Consider the following 23040-nt stretch of genomic DNA (forward strand, 5'->3'; position numbering starts at 1 on the left):
AACCAGTTCCACAACCTGAAAAAAACATCGCACCATTCACAGCGGGGAGAAACCGTACACGTGTTCTGTGTGTGGACGAGGCTTCAACTGATCGTCCAACCTGGAGAGACACAAGGACACCCGTACAATGGAGAAACCATGGAAATGTGGGGACTGTGGGAAGGGATTCAATTACCCGTCCCAGCTAGAAACTCATCGACGCAGACACACTGGGGAGAGGCCGTTCACCTGCACTGAGTGTGGGAAGGGATTCACTCAGTCTTCCAACCTGCTGACGCACCAGCGAGTTCACACTGGAGAGAGGCCGTTCACCTGCTCCGTGTGTGGGAAGGGATTCACTCTGTCATGCAGCCTTATTGAACATCAGCTTGTTCACACTGATAAGAGACTTTTCAAATGTTCTGTCTGTGAGAAGAGCTTTAAAAGAAAAAGTGATCTGCTGACACACCAACGCACTTACACTGGGGAGAGGCCGTTCACCTGCTCCGTGTGTGGGAAGAGATTCACTCAGTCATCGAGCCTACTGATACACCAGCGAGTACACACTGGGGAGAGGCCGTTCACCTTCTCCGTGTGTGGGAAGGGATTCACTCGATCATCCCACCGGCTGAGACACCAGCGAATTCACACTGGCGAGAGGCCGTTCGCCTGCTCCGTGTGTGGGAAGGGATTCACTCATTCATCCAGCCTTCTGACACATCAACTCGTTCACACTGATAAGAGACCTTTTAAATGTTCTGACTGTGAGAAGAGCTTTCAAAGAAAAAAGGATCTCCTGACACACCAACACACTTACACTGGGGAGAGGCCGTTCACCTGCACTGAGTGTGGGAAGAGATTCAGTCAGTCATCCAACCTGCAAACACACCAACATATTCACAATGGGGAGAGGCTGTTCACCTGCTCCGTGTGTGGGAAGAGATTCACTCGTTCATCCTACCTCATTGAACATCAACATGTTCACACTGATAAGAGACCTTTTGAATGCTCTGACTGTGAGAAGAGCTTTAAAAGAACAAGGGATCTACTGAGACACCAACGTATTCACACTGGGGAGAGGCCGTTCACCTGCTCCGTGTGTGGGAAGGGATTCACTCTGTCATCCAGTCTCCTTATACACCAGCGGGTTCACATGTGACTGCAGGGGTTGGATTCTGCTGTTATTACTGCTGTTAATCACATCCAGGACTGAACCGTGTTCATTCTGGCAGTTGGGGGCTGTTTCTGATGTTAATAATCCATTTCACTGGACAGCAGTATTAGAATTCTGTACAAGTGTCAAATAAATCAGCTTTCCTTGAAACACAGTGTTTCTAGTCCTTGATATCTCGATGATAAGAGAAGGTGATTGAGGACTTGTGATGAAGTGAGTGGAATCCATCTTAGAACTGAGTTCCTCCACCTTTTTAAAAGATGGATCAACAAGATGTCCAAGTCTGAAAGGACAGAAAATTCTATTATATCACAGGGTCCACTTCAATCAGCCTGCGCAGATTTCCACTACCCTTGTGTGGGAAAGAGATTCCTGATTTCACTCCTGGACGCCCTAACTCTAAATTTAAGTTTATGCCCTCTTGTTATGGATTCCCCCACCAGAGAAAATAGTTTGTATTTCTACCCTATCGAATCCCTTTATAATTTTAAATATCTGGATCAGATCACCTCTCAACCTTCTAAACTCAAGGGAATGCAAACCAAGGGAATACAACCGGTCCTCATTAATTTGACCCTTCATGCCTCAGTGTCATTCTGGTGAATCCGCACTGTCCCCCTCCAAGGCCAATTTCTCCTTGGTGAGGATCAGTACTCCAGATGGGCTCTGAACAAGGCTCTGTAGAACTGAAGCGTCACTTCCTCCCCTTTGTATTCCAGGCCTCGAGATAAAGGCCAACATTCCTTTTGTCTGTGATTATTTTTGTATCTGTGCACTAGCTTTTAGTGATTTGTGTACATGGACACACAAATCCCTTTGCTCCTCCACCGTTCCCAATCTCTCACTTCAAGAAAATACTCCAATGTTTCCTTCTTGCTTCCAAAGTGAATGATCTCACTCTTCCCCACATTGAACTCCATCTGCCACAGTTTGTCCATTCACTTAAACTGTCTCTTTGTAACTTCCTGCTCCCATCTACACCACTTACTGTGCCTCCTAACTTAGTGTCACCTGGAAACTTGGATCTACAACTCTCTATTCCTTCATCCAAGTTATTGATGAATATGGGGAAAAGCTGAGGCCCCAGTACTGATCCCTGGGGACACCACTTGTCACATCCCGCCATTCAACGAACGTTCCCTTTATCCCTACTCTCTTCTCCGACCTCCCAACCAATTCCAACACAAGTCACAAGGTCACTATCAATTCTGTGTATTTTTATTTATTCTATTAATCTCTTGTGCTGAACGTTATCAAATGCCTTCTGTAAGTCCACATAGACAACATCCATGGACACCCCCCTGTCCACCTTGTTAGTTACCTCAAAAAATCCAACTAGATTAGTCAGACATGACCTGCACTTCTTAAATCCATGTTGACTCTCTTGAATCAGCTCAGACTTGTTCAAGTGCTCAATCATTTTGTCTCTGATGATAGATTCCTGTAACTTCCCCACAACTGACCTTAAACTGACAGGTCTGTATTTTCCATGTTTCTTCCTCCCGTCTTTCTTAAATAACGGAGTGAGGTTTTCAAATTTCATCTCCATAGGCACAATTCCTCAGTCTGGAGAGCTTTGGGAAATTATGACTGATTCATCTGCAATTTCCCCACCCGTTTCCTTTAATATCCTGGGGTGGAAACAATCAGGTCCTGGAGATTTCATTCTTTGTTTGCAGTTATTTATTTATCCGATTGTGTGTAACAGGACTGAGTGTCCCAGCACTGACTGTGTACATAACAGGACTGAGTGTCCCAGCACTGACGGTGTATGTAAAAGGACTGAGTGTCCCAGCACTGACTGTGTGTATAACAAGACTGAGTGTCCCAGCACTGACTGTGTGTATAACAGGACTGAGAATCCCAGCACTGACTGTGTACATAACAGGACTGAGTGTCCCAGCACTGACAGTATTTATATATAAAGGGACTGAATGTCCCAGCACCGACTGTGAACATAACAGGACTGAGTCTTCCAGCACTGACGGTGTGTATAACAGGACTGAGTGTCCCAGCACTGACGGTGTATGTAACAGGACTGAGTGTCCCAGCACTGACGGTTTGTATAACAGGACTGAGTGTCCCAGCACTGACGGTGTGTATAACAGGACTGAGTGTCCCAGCACTGACGGTGTGTATAACAGGACTGAGTGTCCCAGCACTGACGGTTTGTATAAGAGGACTGAGTGTCCCAGCACTGACGTTGTGTATAACAGGACTGAGTGTCCCAGCACTGACGGTTTGTATAACAGGACTGAGTGTCCCAGCACTGACGTTGTGTTTAACAGGACTGAGTGTCCCAGTACTGACTGTGTGTATAACAGGACTGAGTGTCCCAGCACTGACCGTGTGTATAACAGGACTGAGTGTCCCAGCACTGACTCCATGTCTCACAGGACTGACTGTCCCAGCACTGACTGTTCTTCCAGTACACATGGTGGAGATAAATGGGTGGGGTGGAATCCATGATAGGTTGGAGTGACATGCGGTTGTCGGTGAAGATTAAATCGGTTGGAAGAGGTTACAGAGATAGGGAGGGGGAGAGGACAATGGTGGGAATTGAACACGTGGATGAGGATTTTAAAATCGAGACGATGCCGGATCGGGAGCCAATGCAGAAACTTACGGTTCACTGCCCAGCGAGTTCGCAGACTCCGCCAGTCAGGTCACAGGTGCAAATGGGAACGGCTGGAACAAGACACACAGTGAGATCTTACAACAGAGCACGGACGCTCTCAAAGACCACCTCCCTCCTTTGTCTGAATCCACGATCGCCGTCTTCACCATCTCCCAAAATCAATCTGCAGAATTATCCTCCCACTGCTTTCCACTCACCGAATTACAGCTTCCAGATACCCAGCACAACCCACTTAATAAATGATAGTAATTATGTGGAGAGAATAGAGAAGCTGGGATTACTCTCTTTGGAGCAGAGAAGGTTCAGGGGAGATTTACCAGAATGGTCCCGGGGATGAGGGACTTCAGTTACGGGGAGAGACTGGAGAAGCTGGGATTGTTCTCCTCAGAGCAGAGACGGTTAAGGGGAGATTGACTCGAATGGTACGGGGGATGAGGGACTTCAGTTACGGGGAGAGACTGGAGAAGCTGGGATTGTTCTCCTTAGAGCAGAGACGGTTAAGGGGAGATTTAATCGAAGGGTTGAAAATGAGGAGGGGTTTTGATGGAGTCGATGGGGAGAAACTGTTGCCACTGGCGGGAGGGTCGGTAACCAGAGGACACAGATTGAAGGGAATTGGGAAAAGAGCCAGAGGGAGATGAGGAGAATGTTTTTAGGCAGCGAGTTGTTCTGATCTGGAATTCACTGCCTGAAAGGGCGGTGGGAGCAGATTCAATAATAACTTTCAAAAGGGAATCGGGTCAATCCTTGAAGGGGGGAAATTTGCGGGACTGTGGGGAAAGAGCAGGGGGAGTGGGACTAATGGGATCGCTCTTTCACAGAGCCGGCACAGGCGAGATGGGCCGAGCGGCCTCTTTCACAGGGCCGGCACAGGCGCGATGGGCCGAGCGGCCTCTCTCTGAGCTGTTTGATTCTCGCTCACTTTTGGGCTCCGACCCACGGCCCGTTTGACGGGGAGGCGGGAGAGTGACTCCCCCCCGAGCCCAGCTCGACACCGGCCGCTGACAGAGTGGAGATTCACGGGGCTCGCAGGAGGCCCCGAGTAACTCCGCCCGTCTCCCCCGCACCCCCCCCCTCTACCCCTGCTCTCCCCTCCCAGGCCACTCCCGGGTGCGGGCCCTCCCTCTATCGGCCTTGCCTCCGCCCACAGCAGCGCCCGCCCGCCCGACGGCCCGAGGACGCCATCCTCATCCTCCCGACGTCGGCCTGTTGCTGGGGGAACGCGGCACAGCGACAGCGCGGCGCATGCGCGGCGTCCCTGGGGCCGGTGCGGCACGTACGCGTCGTGACATCAGCGCGCAAATGTGAATGACGCCGCCGCCTGTCACGTGATGGGAGGAGTCAGCCCAGGAGCATGGGGGGAGGGGAGAGCTGTCAATCAAAGGACCCGGAGTCAACACTCACTGCGCACAGAATTTGTTTAAAAATGCAAAATCTGCAAGAATGAAATCAAAATAGAATTGAACAAAAAAAGCAAAAAAGTGTCAATGAAAAATTCGGAATTAAAAGCTGAAATGTCCAAACTCACATCAGGCTGATGGTCTGGGTCCTCCTGCCACTATTCGTCTTTTGTACCTGGGGCACAGGATGAGCAGAATGTTTGAATGTCACTTTTTTTAATGCAGAGGGTGCTGGATGTATGGGATGGACCAGCGAGGGAGACAGTGGGGCCTGATTGTATCAGCAAATTCCAGAGAGTTGGCTAAGTATCTGATCGCGGTACCTTGGGATATTACAGGCTAGAAATTGGGATCTTCAAATTATTTTGGTGCATGTGCACTAGTTTTAGTGATTGGTGTACCTGGACACCCAAACCCCTTTGCTCCTCTACAGTCCCTAGATTCCCACTATTGAGACAATACTCCTATTTTTCACCTGGTGCCTGCAATCGGTGCTCTTTGTGGAACTCCCCACATCTTTGCCGTCCAGCTATATTTCCACTCTTCACTAACCAATTGACGCAGTGAGACGGAAACTTTTCTTATATTTCAATATTTAGTTTATTTCATTAAATTGATGGATGCACACAGTTCAATGTAAATACCACGGTTACAATTCAAAACAACACAGCACAGATTCTACACACGATGATTCCATTCTTACAATTCAAAACACAGTATATAGTTTCTAATACATGCTGTACAATACAAAGTGAAATGGCCTTACAAGGTGGCCTTTCCCCATCGAGCCTTTGCATAGGCCGCTCCTCACTTCAATATGTCCCACAGCACTTACTCCTCGACCTTTGAGTGTGCCATTCGTCAACACTCCGTCGTCGACAGCTCCTTCAGCTGGAAGGGCTTCCTTCACCGAGTTGATTATCTTCCAGCAGCAGTTGATATCTGTCTCAGTTTGCGTCCTGGAAAACAGCCCGTAGAGCACAGCGCCCTGTGTCACAGAGCTGTTGGGGATGAACCAGGACAGAAACCAACTCATCGCTCTCCACACGTACTGCAGGGAAGGCCAGTCCCCCAGCAGATAGACGATGATCCCGCCACGCTGCAGCATCGAGGGAAGCTCACGGCAGCGCTGAGATACTGTGTGCAGGAAAGACCGCACTGGGAGGGCCCTTCTTATCACCATCCAGGCTACATCCTGGTGGCTGTTGGTCACTTCCGGCGATGAAACGTTCCTCTAAATGGTTCCGACCGTCTGGTCGGGGAACTGACCAACCGGATCTACACTCCCCTTTCCCTGCAGGACACTCAAAAAGTTCTGTGCCGTCCACTGTTTGATGATCTTGTAGTAGAAAGGGTTAACTTCACGACAAGAGGTGGGGTACGGCCAGCGTGGCCAGACCCAAACTTCTCAGTGTTGGGACGATAACTGCCATTGGTATCAATCCCCAAACTTACTCAATTTGATTACACGGCTTGTGGGTGTAACAGGCAGAGCTGCAGCGTTTCAATTTACACTCATCTGAAGTTCCCTTGAACCACCCCTTTATATAACTATCTTGGCTCAAATTTAGAATCTGACTACTTTCTATGAGATTTAAACCTTTGTTGATCCGGGTCAGTAAAAATTCTCTGAACATCTTCTGCTGGTGGGAACTCGAGGGTCTCGGTGGACAAGGCGGCCAATCAGTGATTCGGGCCAATCAGTGATTCGGGCACGAGACACATTTCCCTCTTTAATTCGGTCTTTTGTTTGGAAGAGCCCTGGACTGTGATGGGTGTAAACTTTAACCTTCTGACTTCCAATGATGTGGAGGGACTTAGAGAGGGCACAATACAATGAAAGTAACTGCCTCTCTCATTCTCTGTAGTTCAGCTCAGCTCCCTGGAGACGAGATGATGTAAAAGTAATGGTAAACAATTTTACAACACCAAGTTATAGTCCAACAATTTTATTTGAAATTCACAAGCTTTCAGAGGCTTCCTCCTTCCTCAGGTGAATGTTGTGGAAATGAAATCCTCGAACCCTTCGTATTTATAAATCACAGAACAATACCTGGTGATTACAGACAATCTTTCCAACTGCGCATTGCCAAGGCAATCACAGTGTGCAGACAGAGAGGTGTTACCTACAAGGCCACCGAATATACAAACCACCAAAAAAAAACAGAGAGAGAGAGGCAGAAACATAGAAAAGAAAGCAAATGACCCAATATATTAAAAACAGATAACATTTGTTCGCTGGTGCGGTTACGTGTAGCGTGACATGAACCCAAGATCCTGGTTGAGGCCGTCCTCATAGGTGTGGAACTTGGCTATAAATTTCTGCTCAATGATTTTGCGTTGTCGTGTGTCTCAAAGGCTGCCTTGGAGTATGCTTACCCGAAGGTCGGTGGCTGAATGTCCTTGACTGCTGAAGTGTTCCCCGACTGGTAGTGAACCCTCCTGTCTGGCAATTGTTGCGCGGTGTCCGTTCATCCGTTGTCGCAGCGTCTGCATGGTCTCGCCAATGTACCATGCTCTGCGGCATCCTTTCCTGCAACGTATGAGGTAGACAACATTGGCCGAGTCACAGGAGTATGAACCGTGCACCTGGTGGGTGGTGTCCTCTCGTGTGATGGTGGTATCTGTGTCGATGATCTGGCATGTCTTGCAGAGGTTACCGTGGCAGGGTTGTGTGGCGTCGTGGACGCTGTTCTCCTGAAAGCTGGGGAATTTGCTGCGAACGATGGTCTGTTTGAGGTTGGGTGGCTGTTTAAAGGCGAGTAGTGGAGGTGTGGGGTTGGCCATAGCGAGGTGTTTGTCCTCATTGATGACATGTTGAGGGCTGCGGAGAACATGGCGTAGTTTCTCCGCTCCGGGGAAGTACTGGACGACAAAGGGTACTCTGTTGGTTGCGTCCCGTGTTAGTCTTCTGAGGAGGTCTACGCGATTTTACGTCTGCTCAGAGGACGAACGCGATGGACACCTACAGACGCTGAAAGACGCCCTAGTAAGAACGGGATATGACGCTCGACTCAGCGATCGACAGTTCCGACGGGCCACAGCGAAAAATCGCATAGACCTCCTCAGGAGACTAACACGGGACGCATCCAACAGAGTACCCTTTGTCGTCCAGTACTTCCCCGGAGCGGAGAAACTACGCCATGTTCTCCGCAGCCTTCAACATGTCATCAATGACGACGAACACCTCGCTATGGCCATCCCCACACCTCCACTACTCGCCATTAAACAGCCACCCAACCTCAAACAGACCATCGTTCACAGCAAATTACCTAGCTTTCAGGAGAACAGCGTCCACGATACCACACAACCCTGCCACGGCAACCTCTGCAAGACATGCCAGATCATCGACACAGATACCACCATCACACGAGAGGACACCACCCACCAAGGTACATGGCTCATACTCCTGTGACTCGTCCAAAGTTGTCTACCTCATACGTTGCAGGAAAGGATGCCCCAGAGCATGGTACATTGGCGAGACCATGCAGACACTGCGACAACGGATGAATGGACACCGTGCAACAATCGCCAGACAGGAGGGTTCCCTCCCAGTCGGGGAACACTTCAGCAGTCAAGGACATTCAGCCACCGATCTTCGGGTAAGCGTTCTCCAAGGCGGCCTTTGAGGCACACGACAACGCAAAATCATCGAGCAGAAATTGATAGCCAAGTTCCGCACCCATGAGGACGGCCTCAACCGGGATCTTGGGTTCATGTCACGCTACACATAACCCCACCAGCGAACAAATGTTATCTGTTTTTAATATAACGGGTCATTCTCTCTCTTTCTGTTCCTTTCGGATGTTTCTCTCTCTCTCTCTCTGTCATTTGTTCTGGCCGTTTGTATATTCGGTGGTCCTGTATGTAATATCTCTCTGTCTGAACACTTTGATTGCCTTTACAACGGGCAGATGGAAAGATTATTTGTAATCACCAGGCATTGTTCTCTGACTATATATGCGGTAACCTTCAAGGAATCCCACACTTCACCTGACGAAGGAGAAATCCTCCGAAAGCTTGTGATTTTCAAAGAAAACTGTTGGACTATAACCTGGTTTTGTAAGATTCCTTACATATTATTTCCAGATTAATAACAGCAAACCATTTCATGTTAGAATCACATCTTGTATTATTTCACAACATCGCATTTGATGGGGAAAATATAATTCCTGTCTGGTGTTTCCAAATTAATCTAAAATATTGGATTGATATCAGTCACTTTAGTGAATTCATTGATGTAAATTAATCCATTACCGTCCGTCTTACGACATCGACAAACGTGAGAATCTCTTTCAAAGACCTTTTGTTTAATTTCGAATGAATAGTCATCAGGTGCTTCTATGATTTAACTAATCTAACAATTAGATTCAGTGGGTATTTCACCCCGTTCTTCAACTCCTCTCTGAATTTAGTCTGGTTCACAGCATAAATACACGTGTTGGTGCAGGAACTGAGAAGTTGAAGCATGAATCCGGCTGACTCAATGTCATTGACCGTATAGGACTGGGCGTTGGTTACACGTGGACAGATAACATAAAAAACTGCTACGCTCCATAACAATATAAAACTGCCTGATATACTGAAGAGTAAAATGATGGATTTCCTTCGGTTCTCCGTCTCTGGATCCTTGTGATTCGCTCCATTGCTGCGGCCCCGGAGTCCCCTGCGGACTCTACTGGCCGCTAAAATGTGCCTGGCGGTGAGAACATTGAAAAGCAAAATCAGAATGAATGGGAGACAAGGCATTAACACAAGATTAAACAAGTCAAAAGCTGCCCATGCGGGTGAAGTGAAAAAGGTCGGTTTAAAGACACAACCCCGGGGTACATTGTCCATTATATATTCCGGGTCAAATACGAAGTACCAGGGAATGTTTAGTAAACAGCTCAGCGCACTCACCACCCCGATAACAACAGCCGCCGTTTTCTCGGTGCAATATTTTGTTTTCAGCTTCTGACAACAAATGGCCACAAATCGATCAAAGGTGAAAGCGACAGTGAACCAGACAGAGGCCGCCGTGTTAATTAAACTCAGTATTTCAATGAGACGACACACGGGGGTAATGTTCAAGAATAAAACTGGGAAATAAATCTCAACAATGCGCGACATTATGACATCAGTGATAACGACCAGGAGATCGGCCGCCGCCATTCCCACCAGGGAGCGAGTGATACATTTGGAGAGACCGCACTTTCCTCGGGACAGGATCACAATCGCCACCAAGTTAACTGTAAGAGAGAGAAACGGAAGGAGAGAAATTACTGATCAGACCTGGAGACAAGGCGGCAGTGTGACAGGGTCTGGTGTAAAATTTCCAGCTTTGTTGCTGCATCAAACGGTGGAAACTGATTCATTAACCTGGGCAGCGCTTTCGGACAGATAAATGTTTTTAAACACAATAATCAATAATGAATTGGGAAATTGATACAGAGAGTGAATAAAGTGAGCACCAGATCCACTGGAAGGGCCGAGTGAGGGGGCAGTGCCAGTGGGGAAGGGAGGAGGGATTTAAACACCGGGATTCCAACATGTTAAATCCGGATATGGGCTCCAGATGGACGGGAAAGTGAGCGAGGGACGAGAAGGTGAGGGGACAGGGGGAGGTTTGTTGCTCTGGGTGGAGAGAGCCGACTGGAGCTGGCACAAAACGGGAAAGACCAAGATCCGTGGGGGTGAGTTTGAGGCTTCGGATTGGATTAGAAGAGGCAACTGGAGGCCGAGCGAGCGAGTGCGTTTGGGCGGGAGACCAAGGAAAAGGACATGTATGAGCTGGAGGGGAATCAGTAGCTGATAGTTTGGGAAAGCGAATGAACTGAGGGAACGGATGAGGAAATGGAGGATTCGATGCCGTGGGAGGAGAGGCTGGGATTCACAGGGAGAGACTGCAGGAGGGTGTTGGAGGAAATCTAATCTATAGGTCCAGCTCACACAATCCAATTCATGAATTCAACCATTAATTTCTTTGGTTATTGGTGTCAATGAACTGTTCGTTGGTTACATAATGTGTTCAATAAATTTACTTTGCATATTCAACTAAAATTACATTAAAACACAATCATTGAATTCGCCTCGTTCTTTATTGAATAAAACTGACACATAGCTTCTGGAATACAATATCCCCATAATTCAAAGCGATAAAGAAATCACTGATCCTATTCTTTAAATACATTTCAATTATGTTTTTGAATTCAATCAGTAAACAAGTAAAAGGAACATTCACATAAACAGAACTAGGAGCTGATAGTGATAAACACACCCGGAGAGAGTACAATAAAACTCTCACAATCTGACAACATCCTGATAAAAAATTCAAGTCACATTTCCACTTCATAATTGTACTGGAAGTTTCAGCAGTTCATTCCGATGAATTATTCACACCGCTGCTGCTCTCTCTCTCTCCCCTCTTTCTCCTTCTCTGACTGTGTATCTCTCTCCTTGTCTCTCTTTTTCTATTGTTCCTTCTCCCCCTATCTCTCGTTTTCCTGCTCAGTTTCTTTCTCAATCGCTCCTCTCTATTTCTCCGCACTCTCTCTACTCTCTTCCTCAATGCCCCTTTTCACATCCGAGTAAATCCGAACATCCTGCGCCTGCTTTCCCTTCACCAGCCCCGTGTTCAAACGATTTTGTTCTTAGTGTCAGTTTGTTAAATGGTGAAGCCTCTGTGAACAGTTTAATGTTTCTACAGATCATCCAAATCTCCACCTGTTCACCTGCACTGTTCACTTCACCTACAATGCATGGAATAAACAGAATTGAAACCCTCTTCCAGACACACCTCACAATAATTGAAATTCCTTCTCCTGTAATTATAAAGTACAGCGTTAGATGGCGGCATTGTTCAATGAACAAAACGCCGACATCACCGCTGCCACTTATAATCCACGGATAAATAGAAAGGCTCCTGATTCCAACAGATAAAGTGCAAACTGATACAACATAACCTCAAAACATTGCATTTTACAGTGAATTCATCGACAGTGAAGCAGAGAATGAGATGTGAAAGAATCAGCAACAAACTCAGTTCAGTAGCCAGACATCTGAAGCGGTGTCAGATACACACACAATGAAATTATCTTTCATAACAGTGATAACCAATAATACATTGAAATCCCTGTTAAACCGTACCATGTTATCGGGGAGGGAGGACATTGCGCCGCCTCCTTGTGACACCGTGACCGTGAGCTGTCTCATTATCAATCACTGAAAACACATTGATGACAAAATATTCCAGGACAGGTTAGTTCCACAACATGAAACTGTGAACAACTCCTGATGGTCTGAGACCAGCTCTTAGCCCAGACACCTGATTCCAATACAGTCAGTACAGAGAATAATCCAGTAACAATGCCAGGGTTGGATATACAAGATCATAAGGCATACAATGCAGCTGCTATAAGACAACAATAGCAGAGACTTAGGACAATCGATCAACTGATAGAACAGAACAGTCCACTGTGTAATACACGATGGGAGAAAAATAATGCCAAGTACAGCAGCAGAGTTAATACCGATTTAGACCATGAACAGCTGAGATAATGGCTTACCTGGAACTCCAACGGCTGCAAGGACAGGATAATAAATACATTCTATCTGATACATTATTGAATATCCCATTTCTGTGAGAAGCAGTAATGTCTGTTGGCCTGGAAACCGCAGCTCCGGCAGGCACTCTGTGTGGATTCATTACAGCGATCCCTGATTTATACAGGGGGTAAATCTCCACTGACACGGTTATACCCCTGATCATTGCTATTAGTTACAGTCATTTGAACAAACAAATTTCTTCAGCAGCTTTGCCCAAATGTAAGTGATGACGTGGATATATCACAAACATCTCAAAGTTCAGAACCTTGTCTTAATGAGACCTCTCTCAGGAATAAAGTTAAAAGCTGTGCTCAGAAAGGACTGGTCCAACAATGAGCGGCTCCATTTACAGTTTTCATATAATTGTATTGACCATGTTCACTCCTGCCGATTCAATTATAAATTTTACAGATTTCTCCACAATGTGCATTGAATCCAGGGACACAAGTAAACCCGTTTCACTCTGTTCCTGCAGTTTCCCAGTTAAAGTATGAATTTTGAGTCTCTGACACGAAGACAGTCTCTAAAAGGGACCCCATCCTTTCAGGCAGTGCTTAACAACCCTCTGTGTAAAAAATATGCTCCACATTTCCCCTCTATTCTTTTGGCAATTATTTTAAACCTATTACCTCTGATTACCAATCCAGTTGCCAGAGTATGCAGTTTCCACTACTTGCTCTATAAAAAACCCTCATTATTTTGAACACCACTCATGGTCTCCCCTTAACCTTCTCTGATCTAAGGAGGACAATCCCAGCTTCTCCAATCCCTCCACATAACTGAAGTCACTCATCCCTGGCATCACCCTGGTAAGTCTCCTCTGTACCCTCTCCAAGGCCTTTACATCCTTCTTAAAGTGTGATGCTCAGTGCTGTACACAATACTCCAGCTGAGGCCTAACCAGTCTTTTTGTGAAGGTTTCACATGACTTCCCTATTTGTGTATTCAATGCCCCTATGTTCAAACCCGTGTATCCCATACGCTTGCTTAACCACCTTATCAACTGGCCCTGCCACTTTCAAAGATTTGTGAATATGCACCCCCAGGTCCGACTGCTCTTCCACCGCCCTCAAAACAGTACATTGAGTTACATCGAAACTACAGCACTGAAACAGACCATTCGGCCCAATTGGTTTATGCCAGCTTTTATGCTCCACACGAGCCTCTTCCCTCCCTACTTCATCTAACCCTTTCAGGACACCCTATTTCTTTCTCCCTCTTGTGCTTATGTGGCTTCCCTTTAAATGCATCTACGTTATTTGTCTCAACCACTCCCTGTGGTAGCGCGTTCCACGTTCTAACCACTCTTTGGGTAAAGACGTTTCACCTGAATTCCTGGATTGATTAGAGACTATCTTATATTTATGACCTCTAATTTTCGTCTCCCTCATCATCTTAATGACCTCTATCAGGTCACCCCTCGTCTTCTCTTTTCTACAGAAAAGAGATCCATCCTGTTCAGCCTTTCTTGATAAGGATAACCTCTCAGTTATGGCATCATCCTTGTGAATCTTTTTTGCACCATCTCCAATGCCTTTATATCCTTCCTATAATATGGTGACCAGACTGTGCACAATACTCCAAGTGTAGCCTAACCAAGGCTTCATACAGGTTTAACGTAACTTATTTGCTTATCAATTCTATTTCTCTAGAATTGAATCCCAGTGCTTGATTTGCCTTTTTTTAACCTGCGTCGCTACTTTTCGTGATTTGTGTATTTGTGCCCCAAGATTTTATCAAAATTTCAAAGTATACTTCATTTCTTAAAATTTAAGGATATACACATTTCAATGTAAATCACAATTACCGTTCAAAACAATACAGATCGTTCACACAATGACCTCATTATTATAATTCAAATCACAGTACATATCTTCGAATACATGCTGTACAATACAATGTGAAATGGCCTTATACAGTGGCCTTTCCCCATAGAGCATTTATGTAGGCCGCACCTCATTTCATTACATCCCTCAGCACGTACTCCTGGAACTTGGAGTGTGCCAGTCGGCAACACTCGATCATGGACAGCTCCTTCAGCTGGAAGACCAGCAGGTTTCGGGCGGACCAAAGGGCCAACTTCACCGACTTGATGGTTTTCCAGAAGCAGTTGATTTCTGTCTTGGTGTGCGTCCTGGGGAACTGCCCGGCGAGCACAATGTCCTGTGTTACTGAGGTGTTGGGGATGAACCCGGACAGATAAAAATACATCTGTCTCCACATCTTCTGCACCAAGGGTCAGCCCACCAGGAGATGGACGATGGTCTCCTCCTTGCTGCAGTCTGGAGGGCAGCTCGCGGTGGTTCTGAGATTGCGTGAGTTTTGGAAGGACCGCAGTGGCAGGGCCCTTCTCACCATCATCCAGGCTACATCCTGGCGCCGGTTGGTCAGTTCTGGCAATGAGTCATTCTGCCAAATGGCATCGACCGTCTGGTCGGGGAACTGCTGGATCAGATCCGCCCTCTCCTTTACCTGCAGGACTCCCACTGTCTGGCGGCCTTGTGGTCGTCAGGATCCTCTCCACCTGGGACAGGTGGGGTTGGGGGATTACGGTTCAGTTGGCCGAGACGTCTTGCGTCTGCTCGGCCAGCGTGGCCAGACCCAGCCTTCTCAGTGTGGGGGACAGGTAAAAACGCAGCACGTAGTGACACTTGGTGTTTGCGTACTGGGGCTCTACACATATCCCCAGGCAGCCACACACAAAGGTGGCAATCAGCATCAGAGTAGTTTTGGGGACAGTCTTCCCCCCTTTGTCTGGGGTCTTGGACGTGGTGTCCCTGCGGACAAGTTCTGCCTTGGACCTCGAGACAAAGTGCAAGATAGCTCGGGTGACTGTGACGGCGGATCAGCGGGGTATGGGCCAGACCCTGGCCACGTGGAGCAAAACTGCGAGTACCTCACACCTTATCACCAGGTCCCTGCCGGTTATGGAGAGGGAGAGCCCCACCTACATAACAAGCTTCTGTTTGGACTTGGCGACCCGCTCTCCCCGTTTCATGGTGCAGGCCAGGGACCCCCCGAACCACATGCCCAGCACTTTCATATAGTCGAACCTAACAGTGAAGGGGACAAAGGACTTGGCCTCCACTTGCCAAATAACATGGCCTCGCTTTTATTTCGGTTCACTCTAGACCCCGAGGGCAGCTCGAAACGGTCGCAGATGCCCATCAGTCTGTGAACCGACCGCTGATCAGAGCAGATGACGGTGACGTCGTCCATGTAGCGGAAACCTTTAACCTGAGAGCCTCCACTGCCTGGGATCGTCACCAACCCCCCCCCCCCCCCCTCCCCCATGCCTGCGACCTTCCTGATGGATGCAGCAAACGGATCGATACAACACACAAACAAGACCACAGAGAGAAACAGCCCTGCCTGACTCCAGATGTGAATGGAAAGCTCTCGGACTCCCAACCATTGATTAGGACTGCGCTATAGATTTCTGTGTAGAGCGGTCGGATCCAATCGCAGATTGCCTCCTCAAACTACATTTTAAAGAGCACGTCCATCATGTACATGTGGGATATTCAGTCGAAGTCCTTCTGCTGGTCCAGGCTGATGAGCCAGGTGTTCACCCCGCATCCTGCACGTAGGCGATCGTATCACTGAGTCGTGCCAGGCTATCAGGCATCTTCCTGCCAGGTACAGGACAGGTATGATCCGGGTGGATCAGCAGCTCCAGAGCAGAGCCGGTTGGGAGGACCTCAGACAGAATCTTGTAGTCAACATTTAGCATGGAAACGGGTGCCTAATTTCTGATTTCTTCCCTCTCGCCCTTCCGCTTGTAGATTAGGATGATGATGCCTTTCCTCATGGACTCTGACATGTTGCCTGTCAGAAGCATACCCCCGGACACTTCCACTTCTTTGAAACTGGAAATAATCTACCACCTGGCAGAACCACCTTGGATGGTCTCATAAAATGAGAACAATCAGTTCTTCTTTCCCTGTTTAAAAAAGCATTTTATCTGGGGATATCGCTCAGTGGTGGAGCGCAAGGTCCTGTGTTCAATCCCCAGCATCTCCAAAAAAAGTTTCAACAGAATTACGCACGGAAAGGCGAATCGCCCTTTCTGAGCGCAGCGAGTTCCAACTTCTGAGGCTCCACAAGCATGAAATTGCCCCGGAGCAGGACTTCATCTCACGGTCTCCTCAGCAGCTCAGCTCATCGCCGCCGCCGACTGACTGGAATGTGTGACAGTGCAATGTCGATCGAGCAGTCCCAGCTCTTGTTTGACACTGTGTCATTCATCCATCTCACTTTATGATTCAGAGGTTGGATGTCAACCTCGTCACTGATGATTGGCAATTATATTTTTTTATTTCCGCTGACTTTTTTTTTGGAAAGTTCAAAGTAAAGAGGAGCAGAAACCCCGTGAACTGAAACGGAGCTTGAACATTTGGAGCACGTGTGAGGACTGGGCCTCTCGTTGTCCGGGAGAGACAGAGCGGAAAGCCCACTTTTTTATTCTAAAGTTGAAGCGTTTTTTCCTGAGAGGATGTAGCTCAGTGGAAGAGCGCATGCTTTGCATGTATGAGGTCCCGGGTTCAATCCCCGACATCTCCAAGCGCTTTATGTTTCGAATTTTGAAAAGATCCTCTTGTCCTCACCTTACCTTCACACACAAGGACAGGAAAGGGTTTCTTCACCTCGAGAAAAACCGAACGCTCTGCACACGATAAAATTCAATGGAAGCACGCACGCGCTTTTGAAATGGCTCCCATCCGGGGCTGGAGAGCGGGCCCAGTAATAATAACAGAGAAAATAGGATCACGAGTCGGATATTCAGCCCTTCGAGCCAGCTCCGCCATTGGATATGATCATGGCTGATTCTCCATCTCAATACCCCATCTTCCCGCTCTCTCTCAATACCCCTTGATGCCTTCTGTGTCTGGAAATCTATCTATCGCCTTCTTAAGTAGATTCAGTGACTTGGCCTCCACAGCCTTCCGTGGGACAGAATTCCACAGGTTCACCACCCTCTGAGTGAAAAAATAGATTATTCCCAGTTTCACAGATCGGGGAGGAGCAGCGGACAGGCGTTCAGACTACACAGAGGGAGGAATAGGGTGGGAGAGGGGGAGAGTCTCCTTTGGATGTGCTGTCACCATCCTCCCGATTTCAGGGCACATTTTTCGAACGCTCCCGTTATCAGTCACTTTGCTTATGGTCGGACGGGACTAGAAATCCTCAGACACATTGTGGCAGAGGCCGGCAAGAATATTTCAATTCCCTGAGCTTCAGAGGAGGGTAAGGTGAGATACAGACAGCATTGAGGATAATTTCGCTGCAGACGGATGCAGGACTTGCCCCAGGTGTGGTTTTGTGTTTAACGATCACTTCACTGAAAACACCTTGACGGTCTGGGGCTACAGACGGACATGATGGTCAGGAAAAGACCAGTTGGTTCATCAATCCTGCCCCACATGCCTGGAGCATCGTGACCAGACACATCCTACCGACACCACCCGCCCCTCCCACCGGAAACATGTAATCTCCTGGGAGCGGCGACAAACTAGAAACAACTCCAGCGCCAATAAGGAGGGGAAATTCTGGGAAATTCCTCCCCGAATCTCTCAGGCGATCGAATCGAGTTCAGTGGATCACACTGACCATGTGTAGTTTAACTGTAAAACCACTCACCTTCTATGTGATGCGATCTCTGCACCAGTCAAGAACTGGTCCAGATCCATCCAGAAGGCAAAGAGAGAGTCAGCACCCACCACACCAGCCGGCAATGCATTCCAGAGACTCAGTACTCTCTGGGAAAAGAAGAACCGCCCAACATCCAGACTATTCCTACCTCTGTGTAGTCTGAACGCCTGTCCGCTGCTCCTCCCCGATCTGTGAAAGTGGGAATAATCTATTTCTTCACTCAGAGGGTGGTGAACCTGTGGAATTCTCGACCACAGAAGGCTGTGGAGGCCAAGTCACTGAATATATTTAAGAAAGAGATTTCTACACACAGAAGGCATCAAGTGGTATGGGGAGCGAGCGGGAATATGGTATTGAGATGGAGGATCAGCCATGATCATATATAATGGCGGAGCAGGCTCGAAGGGCCGAATGGTCATCCTATTTTCTCTGTTATTATTCCTGGGCATGCTCTCCAGCCCCGGGATGGGAGCCATTTCAAAGGCGCGTGCGTGTTTCCATTGAATTTTATCGTGTGCAGAGCGTTCGGTTTTTCTCGAGGTGAAGAAACCCTTTCCTGTCCTTGTGTGAAGGTGAGGTGAGGACAAGAGGATCTTTTCAAAATTCGAAATATAAAGCGTTTGGAGATACCGGGGATTGAACCCGGGACCTCATACATGCAAAGCATGCGCTCTCCCACTGAGCTACGTCCCCACGCAAAAAAGCCCTCCACTTTCGAATAAAAAGTGGACTTTCCACTCTGTCTCTCCCGGACAACGCGATGCCCAGTCGTTCCACGTGCTCACAATGTTCAACCTCTGCTTCAGTTCACGGGGTTTCTCCTCCTCTTTACTTCGAACTTTCCAAAAAAAAAGTCAGCGGAAATAAAAAAATACAATTGCCAATAGTCAGTGACGAGGCTGACATCCAACCTCTGAATCATAAAGTGAGATGGATGAATGACACAACGTCAAACAAGAGCTGGGACTGCTCGCTCGACATTGCACCGTCACACATTCCAGTCATGTCGGCGGCTGCTGTGAGCTGAGCTGCTGAGGGGACCGTGAGATGAAGTCCTGCTCCGAGACAATTTAATGCTTGTGGAGCCTCAGAAGTTGGAACTCGCTGCGCTCAGAAAGCGCGATCCGCCTTACCGTGCGGGCTTCTGATGAAAAATGTTGCTGGAGATTGAACCCACGGTCTCATACATGCGGAAGCATACGCTCTACCCCTGAGCTACATCCCCAAATGAAAATTCAGTCTAACCAGGGAAAGAAGAGCTGATTGTTCTAATTTTATGAGACCACCCAAGGTGGGTCTGCCACGTGATAGATTATTTCCAGTTTCAAAGATTGGGGAGGAGCGGGGAACAGGCGTTAAGTCGACACAGAGGTAAGAATAGTCGGGATGTTCGGCGGTTCTTTATTTCCCAGAGTGTAGTGAGTCTCGGGAATGCATTGCCAGTTGGTGTGGTGGGTGCTGACACTTTCTATACTGGGCTTAAAATCATCTAGATTTCTGCTCCAACCATACAACTATCGATGAAGTATGCGGACCTGATACAACTGTGCGTGAACGGAAGAAACCAGGCCTCGGCACTTCGTCTAATGAGAAAGGGGGATTTGAGAAGAAAGGCTGGGAAAGGGGGGAGAAAGACCTTGAACTGTGCTGTAACCATCCTTCCTATTTCAGGGCGCATTTTTCGAACGCTCCCGTTATCAGTCACTTTACTTACGGTTGGACGGGACTAGAAATGCTCAGGCACATTGTAGCGGAGGCCGGCAAGAATATTTCGAGTCCTCCCGCTTCAGAGGAGGGCAAGGTGATGCACAGGCAGCATTGAGTCTCATTTCACTATAAAGGGCCAGGTGTGAGTTTGTGTTTAAAGATCACTTCACAAAAAAACTCCTTGACGAGCTGAGGTTACTGACGGACATGATGGTCAGGAAAAGACCAGCTGATTCATCAATCCTGTCCCACATGCCCGGAGCATCGTGACTGGACAATTTCCACCGACACCACCCGCCTCACGCACCGGAAACATGTAATCTCCTGGGAGCGTTTACAAACCAGAAAAAAATACAGGGCCAATTTTTGGAAAGTTCCTTCCCGACATCTTCAGGCGATTGAAACCAGTCGAGGACATGACAGTGACCATGTGTAGGTTAACTGTAAAACCACTCTCCTTCTATATGATGCGATCTCTGTCCCAGTCAAGAACAGATCCAGATCCCTCGAGAAGGCAGAAAGAGAGTCAGCACCCACCACACCAGCCGGCAATGCATTCCAGAGTCTCACTACTCTCTGGGAAATGAAGAACCGCCTGACATCCAGACTATTCTTACCTCGATGTGGTCTAAACGCCTGTTCCCTGCTCCGCCGCAATCTTTGAAACTGCAAATAATCCAGCACGTGGCAGACCCACCTTGGACTGGCTCAGAAAATGAGAAAGATCAGTTTTTCTTTCCTTGGCTAGCTATTTATTTTAATTGGGGATGTAGCTCAGTGGTAGAGCGCATGCTTCGCATGTTTCAGGTCCTGGGTTCAATCCAAAGCTATATTTTCATCAGAATTAGGCACGGAAAGGGGAATTTCGCTTCCTGAGCGCAGTGAGTTCCAACTTCTGAGGCTCCACAAACATTCAACTTTCCCGGAGCAGGACTTCATCTCACGGTCCCCTCAGCAGCTCAGCTCATAACAGCCGCCGACTGACCAGAATTCATAATGTAAAATGTTTGGGCATAGAACCTGAGACCTCACACACGCGAAGCGTGCGGTTTATCATCTGAGCTCCATCACCAGATAATAAGGCCCTATAACGAAGTGGAAAAGGACTGAGAGCCTCACTTTCCTAAGGCCACCTGAGGATTTACTGTGCTGAAAAGCATTTCCTCTTTTAATGATAGGAGATACCTGAGGTATGCGGACCTCATAATAGTATTTTAATTCCAGATTTTATTTAATTAATTCAATTTTTAATTAATTGAAATTGAATTCCCCATCTGCCGTGGCGGGATTTGAATTCTTGACTCCGGATTATTCGTCCAGTAAAATAGCCATTATGCTACCGGACCCGGTGGGTGAACAGAAGAAACCAGGTCTCGTCACTCAGAGAAATGAAGAAGAGAGCTTTGCGAAGAAAGTCTGGGTGAGAGGTGAGTCTCCTCGGGCTGTGTCAACCATCATTTCTGTTTCAGGTCGCCGTTCTTCGAACTGCTCGCTGGACATTGCACCGTCACACATTCCGATCAGTCGGCGGCTGCTGTGAACTGAGCTGCTGAGGAGACCGTGAGATGAAATCCTGCTCAGGGGCAATTTAATGTTTGTGGAGCCTCAGAGGTTGGAATTCGCGGCACACCGAAATCAAGATTCGCCTTTCTGTGAGTAATTCTGGTGAAAATATAGCTTTGGAGATGCTGGGGATTGAACCCAGGACCTCATACATGCAAAGCACGCGCTCTACCACTGAGCTACATCCCCAGATAGGAGCACATTCCAACGAAGAGCTGATCGCCTTCATTTTATGAGACCACAAAAGGTTTGTTTTTGGGCTTCAATTCATCTCCTTTTCTGCTCCAACCAGACAATTAAACATGAAGTTTTCGGACCTGATATAATTGTGGGTGAACGGAAGAAACCAGGCCTCGGCACTCAGAGCAATGAGAATGGGGGCGTTGAGAAGAGAGTCTCCTTTGGCTGTGCTGTCACCATCCTTCCTATTTCAGGGCACATTTTTCGAACACTCCCGTTATCAGTCACTTTGCTTACGGTTGGACAGGACTGGAAATGCTCAGGCACATTGTGGTAGAGGCCGGCAAGTATATTTCGAGTCCCTGAGCTTCAGAGGAGGGTAAGGTGAGACACAGACAGCATTGAGGATAGTTTAACTAAAGCCGGATGCAGGACTTGCCCCAGGTGTGGTTTTGTGTTTAACGATCACTTCACTGAAAACATCTTGACGATCTGGGGTTACAGACGGATATAATTGTCAGGAAAAGACCAGTTGGTTCATCAATCCTGCCCCACATGCCCGGAGCATCGTGACCAGACACTTCCTACCGACACCACCCGCCCCACCCACCGGAAACATGTAATCTCCTGGGCGCGGCGACAAACTAGAAACAAATCCAGCGCCAATAAGGAGGGGAAATTCTGGGAAATTCCTCCCCGAATCTCTCAGGCGATCGAATCGAGTTCAGTGGATCACACTGACCATGTGTAGGTTTACTGTAAAACCACTCACCTTCCATATGATGCGATCTCTGCCCCAGTCAAGAAATGGCCCAGATCCATCCAGAAGGCAAAGAGAGAGTCAGCACCCACCACACCAGCCGGCAATGCATTCCAGAGACTCAGTACTCTCTGGGAAAATAAGAACCGCCTAACATCCAGACTATTCCCACCTCTGTGTGGTCTGAACGCCTGTTCCCTGCTCCTCCCCAATCTTTGGAACTGGAAAAAATCTATCACGTGGCACACCCACCATGGGTGGTCTCATAAAATGAGGACAATCAGTTCTTCTTTCCTTGGGTAGCGCTTTATTTCATCTGGGGATGTAGCTCAGTGCTAGAGCGCATGCTTTGCATGTATGAGGTCCTGGGTTCAATCCCCAGCATCTCCATAAATATTTT

The 23040-nt window shown here is 47.7% G+C and overlaps 1 protein-coding gene and 4 non-coding genes across 5 annotated transcripts in view; 3 read left to right on the forward strand and 2 right to left on the reverse strand.

The window, feature by feature from the left end:
* The window catches only part of LOC137316696 (zinc finger protein 850-like), a 155533-nt gene continuing 132493 nt past the window's right edge, over window positions 1-23040 (forward strand). Inside the window, exon 1 of the mRNA XM_067980541.1 lies at window positions 1-1132. Within this exon, the coding sequence (XP_067836642.1) occupies window positions 128-1132 (1005 nt within the window). The 5' untranslated portion in view covers window positions 1-127. The remainder of the gene's footprint in view (window positions 1133-23040) is intronic.
* Window positions 17270-17341, forward strand: trnaa-ugc (transfer RNA alanine (anticodon UGC)). The gene has a single exon. It is a non-coding gene; the product is annotated as a tRNA-Ala (tRNA).
* trnaa-ugc (transfer RNA alanine (anticodon UGC)) lies at window positions 19052-19123 on the reverse strand. The gene has a single exon. It is a non-coding gene; the product is annotated as a tRNA-Ala (tRNA).
* On the reverse strand, window positions 21818-21889 carry trnaa-ugc (transfer RNA alanine (anticodon UGC)). The gene has a single exon. It is a non-coding gene; the product is annotated as a tRNA-Ala (tRNA).
* On the forward strand, window positions 22959-23030 carry trnaa-ugc (transfer RNA alanine (anticodon UGC)). Its single transcript has one exon. It is a non-coding gene; the product is annotated as a tRNA-Ala (tRNA).

The sequence above is a fragment of the Heptranchias perlo genome, unplaced genomic scaffold (assembly GCF_035084215.1).
Source record: "Heptranchias perlo isolate sHepPer1 unplaced genomic scaffold, sHepPer1.hap1 HAP1_SCAFFOLD_60, whole genome shotgun sequence".
NCBI lineage: Eukaryota > Metazoa > Chordata > Chondrichthyes > Hexanchiformes > Hexanchidae > Heptranchias > Heptranchias perlo.